Genomic DNA, 15,614 nt, shown 5'->3' on the forward strand with positions numbered 1-15,614 from the left:
TTGTGGGTCAAGAAGCAACAGTGAGAACTGGACATGGAACCACTGATTGGTTCAAAATTGAGAAAGGAATTTGGCAAGGCTGTATACTGTCACCCTGCCTATTTAACTTATATGCAGAGCACATCATGAGAAAGGCGGGGCTAGATGAATCACCAGTTGGAATTAGGATTGCTGGGAGAAATATCAACAACCTCAGATATGCAGATGATACCACTCTAATGGCAGAAAGTAAAGAGGAACTACAGAGCCTCTTGATGCGGGTGAAGGAGGAGAGCGCAAAAGTTGGCTTGAAACTCAACATTAAGTAAACTAAGATCATGGCATCTGGTCCTCTCACTTCTTGGCAAATAGATGGGGAACAAATGGAGGTAGTGACAGATTTTATTTTCCTGGCCTCCAAGATGACCACAGATGGGGACTGCAACCAAGAAATTAAAAGACGCTTGCTCCTGGGGAGGAAAGCTAAGGCAAATCTAGATAGCATACTAGAAAGCAAAGACATCACCCTGCCAACAAAAGTGTGTATAGTCAAGGCTATGGTTTTCCCAGTTGCAATATATGGCTGTGAAAGCTAGACCATAAGGAAGGCTGAGCACCAAAGGATTGAGGCGTTTGAATTGTGGTGCTGGAGGAGACTCCTGCGAGTTCCCTGGACTGCAAGGTGATCAAACCGGTCAGTCCTAAAGGAGATCAACCCTGACTGCTCTTTAGAAGGCCAGATAGTGAAGATGAAACTCAAATACTTTGACTACCTAATGAGAAGGAAGGACTCCCTGGAGAAGAGCCTAATGCTGGGAACAATAGATGGCAAAAGAAGGGGATGGCAGAGAATGAGGTGGCTAGATGGAGTAACTGAAGCAGTTGGTGTGAGCTTAAGTGGACTCTGGGGGATGGTGGAAGACAGGAGGGCCTGGAGGAATGTTGTCCATGGGGTCACGATGGGTCGGACACGACTTCATGACTAACAACAGCAACAACAACAACACCAAGAAATAATACTGATTTCACTGAAAGAGACAGCAGCTATCATATTTATGCATTTGACCTAGTTGATTAGGGCACTCATTGGACTATCTGGATATGGTAAACAAACGTACAGCATTCATGAACAAAACAGATTTTCTTGATTTACTTCAGATTTTAAAATAGATGATACTTGATTGGCCCATAAGGACATTCTTAATCTGAACAGTCATAAGCGTTCCAGTTGGCCTTGTAGACATCATAGAAAAGAACACAAAAGATCACTTGTATAAAAACTCATGAACACTACTTACTTTTCGTTAATGTTTGAAGATCTTCAACTGAAGGAGGTCCACTTTTCTTCTCATAAGGAATAACTGTTGTCAGGTACTGTCAAATGAAGGCCATGATTACTATTTTGTTTGACAAAGAACTTCATATATCAAAATTCACACAACAGCAATAATGGGCAGTTAGTTTCACTGTAAGCATATTCAATAATATGTAACTAATTTAATATACATCAAAATACACTGAAGCCCATTCAAGGATATTCTGGAAAACAACAGAAAATGGTGGCCCATACTGTCAGTCAAAATCGATGTTAATTTTCATAATTATATGTAAAATTATACTGTAAAATGTATTTTTCCTTTAGAAGAAGTGTTCCAAATCAGTTGTTCTGTCAGCAATTTTCTGCACATGAAGGAATAGTTCTAATGAGATGCTGTGCACAAGACAGTACTTTTCCATATGATATTCTGTACAACCAATCATAAATGTACAGATCTTTTAAACACTAATTATACAGTTCCGAAATGAGAGCATGCTATTAAGGATATATATCAGTATTTTTGGATTGGAGTGACTCCATGGAGCAACTTATTGCATGAATTGAAGAAAGGACCAATACAGCTGACTGAACAGGATCTTTAACAAAGAAAAACAAATATGCAGTCTATGTCAGGAGTAGTGAAATCACACTCTGTGAGGTCCAGATCTGGATTCTAGTATTGGTGAATCCCCATGTATCTGCTGCCACTTGGTCCCCATGCTGATGGTGCTGCCACAGACTTGGCCTTCCCTTTCCTTTCACACATTTCCTCAGACCATTACAGTGCAACTGGCAACCTCTCCTTTGAGTTCACAAATGAGTTTCTGCTGCGCAGGTGACACTATAATTGGTCAAGAAACTGAATGGGCCTACCCTATCTTGCAAGCTTCTTTGCCTTTGGTTCATACATGTCCAGAGACCCATCTGTAAACTTGGATGTTTCTGTGAAAGTTCTGCTATATCTGTTTGTACTGTTGAGAAAGTAAGTGGCCTTTAACATTTACAATATATAGCATTCTTCCTCCAGTGCTTCAGCATTTTATTTTGGGATTCTTATTATTATATACACAGATGCAGTGCTTTTTTTGTCATAGAACGCACAGGAACAGAGTTCTGGCACATTTTTTGAACAGATTTTCCAAGTTTTAAAAGTAACTTTTGAAAATTTGATGTTTGGTCCACGTGGATTTGAATTGCCCTGTCGAACGTAGCAAGTCAGTGGCAAAATCATTAAAACGGTGCATGCAGGCTGCTTGCATGTCGAATCCGATGCATGTGTACTTTGTCCACGCTGGTTGTGTTGGCAATGCTCGGCTTGTGGCACTGCTCAGCTTGTGACTGGTCATGTGGTCGCGCACTGAGTGCTTACTGCAGGTGGCGACCGTTATGTTTCACTACACAACTGACGTGTGTGGGTGTGTGTACAGTGATTGACTATGTGTGAAAGGTAAATAATTTCATGAGTTCCGGCACCATTTTTCTTACAAAAACAAACAAACAAACAAAAAAACACTGCACAGAGGTATGTATAATTTAAAAGATGCAAGTACTATTTTATGGTATTAATTTTAAGAATTTGAACATGTATGTGTACATGCATTGCTGAGAAACATGCATTGCTGAGAAACAGGTTTAAATTCTCCATGTCTGGATCTAGCTTAAATTCTGTAGGCAATATTCAGAATTATGTATAAGAGAGGTGTGTTCTTTTTGAAACTTGCTTTTGCAATGGTTCTTTATTCCATTTTTTGTCCTCCTGCTGTGCACAGGATATCTGTCATCCTCCAAGTTTGGAAGGTTATAGGAAGCCGTGCTGAACTGCATCAAGCTTTATAACGGCATTCCAACATTATAATTATGGAAGCAACAAAGCTGATGTAAACTGCTTCGAACCCAAACATAGCATTACCATGAAGAGTTATAGGAAAATACAAACAGGAATCATGGTATAAATAGTGTAGTGACAATAGCTTCAAAACCCTGATGTACACTAATATTTCTATGAAGGTTAGATATTTTCTGTTTCACTTTTCTGCAAATTCTTCTTGGATTTTCTTCTACAACACTTGGGGAATCTGTGAACATTATATCCTGCAGATCTAGTTATGGCATAACACAAAGACAGCATGTTCAATGTGGGTTATTTCCATGAGTATTTAGAACTGCTACTTGAGATGGAGTACCCCTATTCTGGATGTAAGCACATGATTTAAAATTCCAAATAAAGGAAAAAAGGCATTTCTCTATGTGGGTGGAGTGTTTCCAAAATAGTATAATAATCATTTAGTAAATTAAGGATGCAGCAGCAAATTAATGGGCATACTTACAATATACTATTAAAATACCGTTCAGTTTTCTAGAAGAACCAAGATTGTGCTTAGCAATGCTCACACAGCCCCTCCTTTTACAACCGTGACACCACTGCTAGGGCTATTTAAAATGAGTGATATGGGGGGGGGCTCACAACATGCTGCAGTCCAGGTGACACCCCCCGCCCCCCGACCACGTGCCCTACTCCTTGGGTTCCACTGATCTTTTCTGGCTTCAGCAGATCACAAAACATACGTTTGCTTAGCCTCAGAAACAACATGTTCTTTAGGGCCCAACAAAGATTCCAAGATTCAGCAGAACTTTGAAGCCATGTAAACTCTAGGATGAAAACTGCATAGATTAGATCTTGTTTTCAACAAACTCCTCCTCAATCCACCAAAGGAGGAAAAGTGCTTTGACTTGGAATGATCAGGAAGGGGTGGGGGGCGGGGCTCTGCATTACAGCAGCTAAATTGGGCTGCCAGAAAAACATGGAGTAGATTTTTCAGAGAGAATCTGTTCTTTAATTAGTTCCATTCCTTCTCTGAAAATACTGCAGATCTAAACTGCTGGATTAAGAGGCAAGAGTTAACTGGCCACACCATTTCTCTCTCACTGCTCAGTATTGTGAGTCTTTTGCTCCCCATGTGCAAGGCTGCTTCTCCCATGCAGTCTCTTTGGCTTCCGTCCCCCAGCACTGTCCTCCTTCTGGAACCCAGCAGCGCTCCTAAAGAACCTTTGCATTCCTTCCAAATAATTCCCAGGCAAGCTTTGCCACTTCATTCCAATTGCAAGTCATTTTAAACAAGCAAGAAGACAACTTGTTCTTCAAATTCACTGACTAACTGGCTCAACCTACCTTGCCTCCTGAGGTAAGATGCTGCCGCCACCTTGCATCCTAGCTGTGGGAGTCTCACCCAAAGTCACCTGAGAATAAGTGAATAAGTGACAGTTCCAGAGAGCCCTGCTGGCCACTCTCTGGCAGCTGCTAGGACTCTCAAGAGCCCCACTGGAAGAGGAGGTGAGTGACAATTTACTGTTCTTGCCTCTCTGCCACCTGAATCATTTGCCTCAGACTGCCAAATGCAAAGGCTGGCCCTGCTGACTAGATGGAAGAAGACAGAGGAAATGTCAAGTCTTCTGTTTAATTACCACAATGGTTTAGTGCCTGCTCCCTTCCCTCTGCATCTCAGCTTCTAGAGCCTTTCTGGATTCCCAAAGCAACTGGCCTCTTCTTCACTCCCTTCCTTTTGTCTTCTAGAGCTTGATTAAGCCAAGGGAACAAACAAGCAAGAGGCTCTGGGTTATGAAGAACCACTCCAGGAAGGAAGCACAGGTCTACACTGGATTCCTTTGGGAGAGAGGGAAAGGTAGTGCCTTCTAGCCTTTTAAATCCTACTTTGAAAGCAGATATTTGGTGTGCTGTTTTGGGGACTGCCAGTGAAGCAAGGGCAATGTTCAATTTTTTGAGAAAGACTTGCAGAGGACACAGGCTTCTTGTAAAAAATGCCAAGTGCACTACTAACTCATCTCCTTAATTGGTGAGAGGGGCAGACTGCCACTTGTTTGGTCAAGTATAAAGGCACTTTGCTTGTTAATATACTATTCATTTACAATATACTGGCTAGTAGAAATATTTTAACTATGAAGCCCACACATAGGACCACTGCTTATCCTCTGCAAATTCTATTAGGTCAGAATACTCTTTACTACTCATTCTGACTTTAGTTACATTATTAATTTTGCTAAAGGTAAAAAGAAAGTAATGCCCAACACCTTGGACATCATTAACTATGAAAAGGCTGAATAGGAAGCTGCCTTGTACCAAACCAGAATGGGTATTTGCAAAGGCACACAACTTATAAGCCTGATCTTAAACAGACACACCTCATAAATGCCAAATCATATCACATGCATGCAAAAGCAATGAGTTAGAACTTATGTGCTTTTTGTGCCTGCTTTTTTGGTCATCACCCTACATTGTTCAATACTGTATCAAACCATGTCCATTACATAATAAACAATCTTTTGTAGAAGAAGATATTCTGTGATGATAAGATATATGTTACTTTTGGCTGATGTATTGCACACAGCTGTTTGTTTAAAATTTGAAAAACAATCCAAGTTTTCAGAATGCAATTCTTTCATGTGAAAAAATAGAATAGGCTTTTAACATTTTGGAAAATAGTAGAATTATTGTATTTTTGTACATTTCTTCCTTCTTGGGACCAAAATATTTAAACTGACATGACCTTCTATTGCTACTTTTTATGCATGCAGTTCATTCCAAGAATGTATTATGCTGATGCCCATATTTTATTTTGAGATGTTAGATAAACCCTAGACGAAACTGTTCATTTAGTGCATTGTTTTCCCATGCATAGAAAGGCTTGTCTGCTCTTCGACAACTAAGAAGAGAACCTCTGCCAACAGATCATAGCCTTGCAGACAGGGAAGATGCAAATAAGCATGCTAATATCTTTCCCCCTTCACTGTGGTCACTTGAAGTATGGAAATGCTACAACTGCTAGAAAGAGCTTGATCTATACAGAGAGCAAAGGCATGAGAAAAAAAGTTAGGGGATAGCCCAGCACCTGCTTTTCTCCACCCGAGTTTCCAAACGTTTGACGGAAGCCATTCTGAATGACATTTGAGATTCCTTCCATGCTGAAGCGCTATAGGGAAAAAGAACATGGCAGAAAAAGGGGAAAACAGAAAATTTTAAAGGCTATTAGTTAGGATTTACTGAGGATGCAAGCTAGCTAAAATAGCAGACACGCTGTTAGAAATGAATAAGTAAAAAAGCAGTTTAAGCAGAAAAAGACCTTTACTCCTTCATTATTTGGTTCTGTAAGAAAAGAAAACTGCTGCAAGAATTTAGAATGGGAAATGTCAGTGTAATATCATAAACCAAGAGATAAGTTTGTATTCTCTTTTTTTTTTACAGCAAGTGATTGGCACTTCTTGCCACTGTTTTATTTCCAATATTCTTTGCAGTCAGGGACTGCAGTTGAAAGTTCTTCCAATGCAAGGAGGTACAGAACATCTCCTAGCATAAGCTTTGCCAGAGTTCAAGATAAGAACAGAAAAAAGAATACACAAACAAAGGAAAACGAGAGAAAGGCCAATATGCAATATAGCTCACTACTGAACACCTGTCTTCTCTGCTCTTATAAATAGATAAATAGACTGCCAAATCGAATAAAAAGACTAGAACGTTCCTCACTCTTGTGGCCATTTTTGATACTTGGAATGTAAAATATAGGTGGACTGCATCAAATGTAAATGCTACATATGAACATTGATAAAGAAACACCATATGCATTATAGGATATGCATATTCAAGTAGCAAATGCTTTGAAGACTGAAAATACATACTTTGGGGGCATTTGGAGACTTGCCCTAAGAAGGAAGTCACTTCACGATACACATTTCTTTTCCTCCTGTATTGTTATAGATTAACAGAACTTTTAATGGAACAAATTCTTAGCTAGGATAAGATTTCAACAATGCTATTATTTATGAATTATTAATTAAAATCACTTTTGTAGCAATGTTATTTATGGATCTGCTATAAGGATCTTTAGTTAAGCAAATGCTCTCTGGTCTTTATTTTTAAAAAATATTATGCCCCAAGGGAAATTTTCTTGATGTTGCATGTCCTATGAAAGCCTACTTCAAACTAAACACCAGTGGAACGTACTCCCACATAGCAAGACATCTCATTGCCGCTGTAGTAAAATTCAAATTATTATTCTACAAAAAGTCTTGAATTAGTAATTTTATTTTTTATTTTTGAAGGGTGGGGATATTTCAAGGATTTCCACAACCTGAAACTTGAACCAGCTTGTGGAAATTTCTTTTAATATGAACTTTAAGTTGATTTGATTGCATTTTAAAATTTATTGACTTGGATTAATTATTACAGATGCCACCAAAACTTAGGATAACCCAATTTTCAGCAAAAGTCTTAGACTTCCTTCCCTCCAATTTCTCTATGAAATTTTTGGACACTGAGAAGGTTAAAATGGATCTAAGCTGAACAGATCAGATATCTCTGAACAACCTTCACGGACGCTGAAGGGTCACTCAGATGGCTCTGTGGAGACAACGCCCGGCTGTTATGATCTGCTGCTGAAGTCCTTCTCCAAGTAGCCCTACCAGAGATAAGATTTATGGCATCCATGGATTATAGATCTGGTCACAAGTGGTCAGTTCTATTTTAAAGCAAGTTGTTTTTGTGTACACTGGATTTTTGTGTAAAATTAAAAATGAAAAGCAACAGAAAAGCAAAGAAAAAAACATGCCTAACCAAGGGTAGCTATAAGAGGCAGTACAAGCTTAATTGCACCTCAGATGAAAATGCCACTGGCATAATTCCTCTAAGCATACCTTACATTGCTGTTTTTTCTTTTAATTATTTGTTTAAATGTAATTTGGATGATTTTGCTTTGTGGTGAATCTCTTTTCAGATGAAATTCTGATGGAGAGTTTTGGAGTTTGCCTGGGCAGAATCATTAATGCATTTTGATGGACAAGACAGGTGGTACAGTTGTTAGAATACTGGTATCAATGGAATAGGTAGCAGGTTCTGTTTTCCAAAAATAAGAGCCAGAGTGGCATAGTGGTTAAAAGCATGGGACTGGGACACAAGTGATCTGGGCCCTGCTCAGCCATGGAGCCACTGGGTGATTTTGGGCCACTCAGAGACTCTTAACCCAATCTATCTCATAGGGTTGTTTTGTGGGGTAAGATGGGAAACAGGATGATGTAAGCCACTTTGAGTTTTTTTTAAAAAGGTGGGGATTAAAATCTAATAAATACATAAATATTGATGGAATTAAGAAAATGGTTACTAGCTGAAGTGGTTACTAGTTCTCTCTGGCTCTGAAAAGTACTGAAGCAACTAGCGGTACTACTTTGCCTGGGAAGGACGACATCCTTCTGTATGTTAAACCTTGGTAAACCAGTAGAAGTGGAGGAGACAAAGCCTGAGATAAAGAAGCAGAAGGCATATGAAGCTGAGGAAAGACGTGGCTCCATAAGAGGGTAAAGAGTGTATGGCAAAGCTCAAGAGGTCTATGGACAAAATCAACTGCATACTGTTGCATCAACCATTATGTAAATCTGTTTGACAATTCTATATCCATGTGTGTTATTGAGTTTCTTCAATACTGAGATGGGTTTCATGGAAACTTATTACCACATTCAGTATTACAGAGTCTCTTTAGAATTACTAGAATTAACTTTCTAGGTTTTAGATGGAGGTATACAGGACTTTTTACATTTCTATACCAGTATCACCCCACACAATTCCTAAACAGCTGCCAGAACAGGGAAGAGAGTATGAGCTCACTTGAACAGAGTAAGTGGAACAGCTACCATATCTGCTCTACTAATGTGTAAATGTATGGCTGTGACAGACTGGGAAAGCCAGAGTTGTTTATCAAAAATTCTGAAAGCGTCAGCAACTCTATAGGGGTAATCAGATAAATAGGAGTAAAAGTAGGAATATATATTTGAAAGTCTGAGGTATCCAATAATTAGTGTTACTGATTTCACTAAGATGACTTAACTTTATCAATACTAGTTTAATGGGAAAGATACAGAGATCAAGTTATCATCTAGAGTTAACATTCTAAAGGTTCTTCTACAGAGAGAAACATAAAGCAGGGTTCTTACTGTTCCAGGCATATGTCCTTTCTCCTGCTTGCCATTCTGGGGACTGCCATTTTTCAGCTTCTTTTTCTTCTTTGCAATTTCCTTTTGTTCTCGTTGTTTATTTTGTACTTCTATAAGGACAGATATGAAGCTATTTTTCACTTCTTTCTCAAACTCCAGCTCATCTCGCAGTGCCAACTGCTGCACTAGTTCCTCAGAGTAGTCCTTGATGGCTGTCTCAATTTCTTCTAAGAGATTGTTTAATTCAGATACAGACAGCTTTTTCACTCCTGTTTTCAAAAATGGAAGAAAACCCATTGTGTCACATGAAGAAATATTAAACTGAGTGCAATTCTATATATGCCTATTCATAAGTATGTACTTATCTGTTCTCAGGGAACAGTGCATTAGATTGCAGCCTAATAACCTCCACCATTTCTGAAATTTAAGGCAGTTAACAGTCTAGAGTTTTTCCGAGCTGTTTTGTGTTCATAGTGGCATCTTAAAGAATGGCATGCACCATTGTATTTATACTCTGAATATTTAAGCTTGAGCCACAAGCAGCCTCAAACTGCTCAAGGACTACAATGGCAAAGTCAACTCTTTAAGTCTTGTATCAGCATGGAGAACACATACAGCATTGTTCAGTTCTCATGGACAACTATCATTCCTCAAGGTTGTGGGCCAGCTTTTACTTCAGAAGTCTTCTGCAGCATGCAGACTTATGACAACCTGAATCCATTCTCACCTTTCCCGTGTTCATACATGAAAGAAAACAGCACACCAGGTTTTTTGGGGGAGGGGTGGGGGGAGACCACCTTTGAGAGAAAGATTAAGGTAACTATGGTACAACAGGTAACACAATTTAGCATGCCTCAAATAAAGTACTATAGTTCACTTTCTTCATATTTTGCCAGAAAAACAATTAAGCAGAGCTACAGGAATTTTGGCAATAGTATAACCTTTTTTGAGGTAATGGCCAAACAGATTTCAAAAGTTATTTTTTAAAAAATTATTATCACAGTATTAAACAGCGATTGAAGAATAGCTAACTAATCCATAAGCTTTTTCCTTCTAAATATCCATAATTCATTAATATTGAAAAGTGATGGTTTCCTTTCCACAACCTGAGGCAAATTTCTACCTATTAAATACCCATTTGTATTTGCTTCTAAAACTTTCTTCAGGAAACTTTTGTATCTAGTGGCAAGAACGGCTAGATGCATGCCATGCCTTCCCAAAGTCTTTTATATGATGGTGTCAATGGGCAACATCAGCATCAAAGGTCTCTTCAAAGGCCCGTTAAGAATCCAGCCTCACTGCAAAGGAACCAGTTAGATTTCAAAAAGAATTGTGACAAATTCCAATTATGTGTTCAGGAAAATGTTCTGTCTTGACAAATGAGAATGTAATGCTTGGTTTCAGTTTCTAATTAATATGGATTGGCTTTTCAGGTTTCTTAGGATGTACCTCACAAGAACAGTTCAATAAAGGCTTCTGTACTCAATTATGTATAACAAAGAGATGTGTGTTTAAAAGTGGGATTTATGTTGTGAGCCGCCCCGAGGCTTCGGCGAATGGGACGGCATAGAAATGTTTTAATAAGTAAATAAATGTTCTTTTTAGTATTTAACAGTTTATAAGAGAGACTCAAAGAAAAGATACAAAAAGAATATCACTTACTTTCTTCATAATTATGGTTTGTAGTGGACCTCTTAAGTGTTTGGATTTCCTGGGACAGTAAGGACAGACGATCTGACTGGCTTGGTGTTTCATCATCATCTGGATCTGGAGATTCTTGCATCATTTCCTCTATTTCTTCTATCACCTTTTAAAGCACACACAGAGCAAGTGAGTTATGGAGGACCAAGGAAAACTCATCTCCTGGTAATCTTGCAGACTGCTGCAAATTGCAGATTGCTGCTAAATGGGGTTGACATGTATGCTACCTGCTTAGAAGATGTAGCAGCTCACCTGCTAATTGGGCAGAAATAGTATACATTCTTTTTCATGGCTACCATACTTTTAGTCATGGTTCAAGGTGACCATGAAGTCCAGTGTTGAATGGGCCACACGTATTCAGTGCTAAATTCTCTGCCATATAGGCCTCCCTTTCCACTGAGATCATCAGAGTCTTGCCCCTGTGCTTCTCAAGTGAAGTTTCTGGAGGCGGTGAAAAATCATTTCTTTGACAAATGCTAGATAGCCTAGAGAAGTTGACTGGTACAGATAATATGTAAAGATAATTTTAGGCTTTATTAGTGTGTAATTTGAATTAGATGGGGGTTTCAGGCTATGAACAGGAGATCCGGAAGTGTAGAGGACTCCTATTGCCAGCTACAGCAGAAGGAGAGTTGTGTGTGTATCTGGTCCATGTCCTTACTACTTGTGAAACTGCAATCTCAGTCCTCCATGTGTATTGTTCAAAAAGAAAAGCAAAACAGCTTCTCACACAACAACTCTGGACAGATTCCCAACGTATATATGTTCACAGTGACCCAAAGTACACAGTGACATCTTTGTTGGTTCCCACATGAGAAAAAGGGAAGATAAAGTGATATACCCTATTTATTCAATGTGTTTAATATCAGAGCAGAACAGATTTCTCAGAGGCCACGTTCAGGTTGTCTAGCACCTTCAGTATTATCTAGCACCTTCAGTATTGTCAGTTCTTATTGGCAATAAAAACGGTGGACGTAATCATCAAGAATTCATGGATTTAGATCATCAGGAAAAAAGGTTCCTAAACATTTGCTGCTACTATCTAGGTCTAAGTAGAATGGAGGGAGGTTCCTCCAATACTGGGTCATTGAACAAAATGAGAAATGAAAGGCTTAATGCTCAAATGCAGCATCAACATTGCCCAGATGACTTTCTTTATTTTACCTGCTCAGCTGTGAAGAGTGGTTCTTCACTGATGCAGGAAACTATGATCGAATGCATATCTAGTTGTTCTCGCAGTTCTTCATCATCTGATAAATCAAGGTTCAAATTGTCATTAACCTACATAGCAAAGAAGAATGAGAAAAACATGACAAGAATCAAATGATTTGTTAAAAATGGAAACAACGTATATAGATAGTTTTCAGGAGCTAATATATAGAGCTTATAGAAATTAAAGCTTGAGACTGAGATCACACAGTGGACCATATATACAGCGAGAGAGAGAGAGAGATTTTAAAAAACCGAAAGTATTTACATTCAGAAAATAAATGTATATTATTCTATCTGCAACGTGTTTAGCCCTGTCCATCAAAATCTACATCAGACACCCAAAGCATTTCTATACACAGTTTTTTCATGCCCTGTTCATACATTAGGCTTATCAATAATAGTAAATCTGAGAGGGTCATTTAGGATTGCACAAAATCCTGTGTGAATCTGATTTTAGTACATCTTCTAAAAAGGACTGATGCTTGGGCTTTGATATGACAGCCACAGGATTTCTCAGATCCCTAGCTACAAGGTCAGAAAATTACTCTGACCTCATAGCTGAGGACTCAACCTCCTATGTCCTGCTCCGCCATTGCAGGCAGCATGAAAAATAGCTGCAACTCCAAAGCCACAAGAATGACCTCACAGGCAAGCTTTTGAGGGTAGGGAGGGGAAGAGATGGGTGTCACCAAGCTAAAAGCAAAACTGGTAGCACTTCAGCCTCCTTCCCTCATGCTCCCTGCAGGATGGAAGGAGTGCAGAGGTCATCTTCCCCTCTGTGGTTCTTCCACCTTGCACAGGTTACCCATAATCCACCAACTTTGGAGGATTGCAGGTATCCAGACAGATTTGGGCCCTGAGGTTTTGCATACTGCAAAAGATCATTGGTTGGGGGATATTCTAGGACTTGTCTCTACTGAAGCATGCATAAGATTGCACTCTTAGTGCTTTTTTGAAAAAAACCCATCAGTACCGCTTGCTGGACATATTGGAATATGACAGGTATATTATTAAGGCAAAATTATTGATGGAAACTGAATTCTAAGAATGAGGAAAAGGATGTTTTACTCGACAGATGATGCAACATTATATTTCTATGTCATGGTCCCAAGTGGTCAAGAGAAAATTATTCATAAAGTAGTGCAGACCAGTACTTACTCCCTTTTCAGAAAGATTTAGCGTTGGCAAGTGTAGTGTTCTGGTGTGGGAAGACTTCCAGTCAACTGGCATTACATTACCATAATTATCAGTCAGAGCATTCCAAATCCTGAAGAAATACAATTTCAGCCTTCAAAAATTTTATTCTAAAACTCACAACTATACCAAGCAACATTATATCTAAAAATGCCCCATCCCAAAGAAATCCAAACATTAAACCTATCGGATCCTCATACATAAATGCTCCAGTTCCACTTATGTGCAATATATAGTTATTATGCATATGATAAAACTTGTCCCCATCCACGTAAAAAATGCACTGAGGCAAATGTTAGTGGAGGTCAGATGTTTTGGGACATACGTACTGCCTGTATGTCCAGATATTTGCTTCTTCTGCAAGTGAGTTCCAGTGACTATTTGTAAAATAAATTCATAGATGTTTAAATAATAATACCAATGAGTGTTGCAGTCATAGGCAGCTAAAAAAGATAATATATAAAGATGTAATAATTGTTATACCAGATTGGACCCTACATGTTTTTGTTCCAACACTTTGTAAATAAACAAACATTAACCAGTCACAACTCGTTAGCATGGAAAGAACTAGCTGTCATTTTATTTCTGGTCAACAGATTCTGTTGCTCTGTTTGAGAAATATTCTTCAGAATACTTGTGAAAGTATTAGTGATTTTGATACAAGCCAAAGAACATGTCTCAATGTTTAAAAAACAGAAACACAAATTTAACAAGACATTGTTTGTACTGGATCATAAGCCACAGTCTATAACATTCTTGCACTTGCTAAGAAGTAAACTAATTAAAATACTAAGCTAAAATCACCTGACTTTAACCAGAAGAGTAATGAACAAGAGGGTTTACGTTATCACATCCCCAAACACGGAAGCTTAAGAGTCCCAAATCATGTCTCTCTGGAAGTTTCCTTGTGCCTTAGGCTGCAATCTTTTGCATATTTACTTGGATGGGAGCCCCACTGCACACACTGGGATTCATTTCTGAATAATGTGCACAGTCAATGGGACTTCCTTGATCATTAAGTTTTGTAGAAGGGTTGTTCTGCAATGCAAGATAACCCAAGAACAGATTCGCGCAGTCAGGTACCTTTCCAACAAAGTGCAAAGTCCCCACAATCATCCCCTTGGACCCACCCTGCGCCGCCAAAGACGGCAGGCACAGCTCAGCTGGGAAGTTTAAGGTCCAAGCTGGCATTGTAGGTGCTCCCCATAAAAATGGCACTGCCCTGCTCCTGCATCTCCAGGGGCTCCCCCACACCGGCTTGGGGGCCTGCAGGGCTGAGGGTGGCGGGCAGGTCCCTTCCACATCCCTGAGGCTGGGGTTTTGTTCTCCAATCATTCATTCATTTCCCCAAGCACCCGTTTCCCAAGCCGCAGAGACGGAGACGGCCCCCGAGGGAGGCATCAGACCAGCCGCGAACCCCTCGCCGAAGAGGCTCCGCGCCGCGCGGTGGGGAGAGGAAGGGGCGCAAGGGAAGGGCGGACGTGCCCCCCCCCGCCTCACCCGACCACTCACTCGTCTGCGTGCAGGACGCTGTGCTCGCTGAGGGGCCGCGGCGGCACTCGGGCTTCGCCGTCCCCGCCGTCCTGGGGGTGCAGCTGAGGCGGCTGGAAGCAGAGCGGCAGCTTGGCCCCCAGGTCGTGCCCGTCGCCCCAGCAGCTTTCCTCTCGCGCCGCCGCCGCAGGGGCCGCCGCAGAGGGCTCCGTACAGCAGCCCTCCTCGGCCGCAGGCTGAAAGCCGGAGAAGTCCTGCCAGTCCCCGGCAGTGTCCCGTGGCGAGGCCGCCGTCACAGCCGCCATTGCCGAAAGTGCGATCGAGAGGAGGCCGTCCGGGCCGGGCCTGCGCGTGCTCGCGCGCTCCCGCCCCGGCCCTTAGCAGCGCGCGCTCCCGGTGGCCGGGGCGGGCGGCCGGGGCGGGCCAGGACAAGCGGCCCCGCCGCCCCTGCCCTCACTCGCGGCCGGGCAGCCGCGGCAGGGGAGCGCGCCTTTCCCGGGTCGGGGTACATCGCTGCATTCGTCAGAAAGCCTCAGCTGGCCGTCTCGTGCGTGTTCACTGCGATTGAAGGGCCGCTGTGTTGGGGAGGGGGGGGGGCTTCCGCGCTGCCTGCTGCCCTGGAGCTGTGTGGAGCAGCACCCCCCTCAGGCCCCGGCCGGCCCCGGCCCGCGTGGCTGAGGCAGTCTGCTCGGCTTCCGAAGGCATTGGGCTAGTCCGCGGAGGAGAC

At 41.1% G+C, this 15,614-nt stretch overlaps 1 protein-coding gene across 2 annotated transcripts in view; it reads right to left on the reverse strand.

Annotated features, from left to right (window-relative positions):
- FEZ2 (fasciculation and elongation protein zeta 2) overlaps positions 1-15,210 on the reverse strand; it is a 26,494-nt gene extending 11,284 nt beyond the window's left edge. The window contains exons 1-7 of one of the 2 annotated variants that reach the window (XM_044455716.1): positions 14,909-15,210; positions 13,361-13,469; positions 12,155-12,271; positions 10,952-11,096; positions 9,290-9,558; positions 6,202-6,282; positions 1,278-1,353 (exon numbers count right to left, since the gene is read on the reverse strand). In XM_044455716.1, coding sequence (XP_044311651.1) covers positions 1,278-1,353; positions 6,202-6,282; positions 9,290-9,558; positions 10,952-11,096; positions 12,155-12,271; positions 13,361-13,469; positions 14,909-15,192 — 1,081 coding nt within the window. In that variant the 5' untranslated portion in view covers positions 15,193-15,210. The remainder of the gene's footprint in view (positions 1-1,277; positions 1,354-6,201; positions 6,283-9,289; positions 9,559-10,951; positions 11,097-12,154; positions 12,272-13,360; positions 13,470-14,908) is intronic. The other variant, XM_044455794.1, reaches the window with a different exon arrangement.
- Positions 15,211-15,614: the final 404 nt, after the last annotated feature.

Source organism: Varanus komodoensis, unplaced genomic scaffold (assembly GCF_004798865.1).
Source record: "Varanus komodoensis strain SLA01 unplaced genomic scaffold, ASM479886v1 scaffold1, whole genome shotgun sequence".
Classification (NCBI taxonomy): Eukaryota; Metazoa; Chordata; class Lepidosauria; order Squamata; family Varanidae; genus Varanus; species Varanus komodoensis.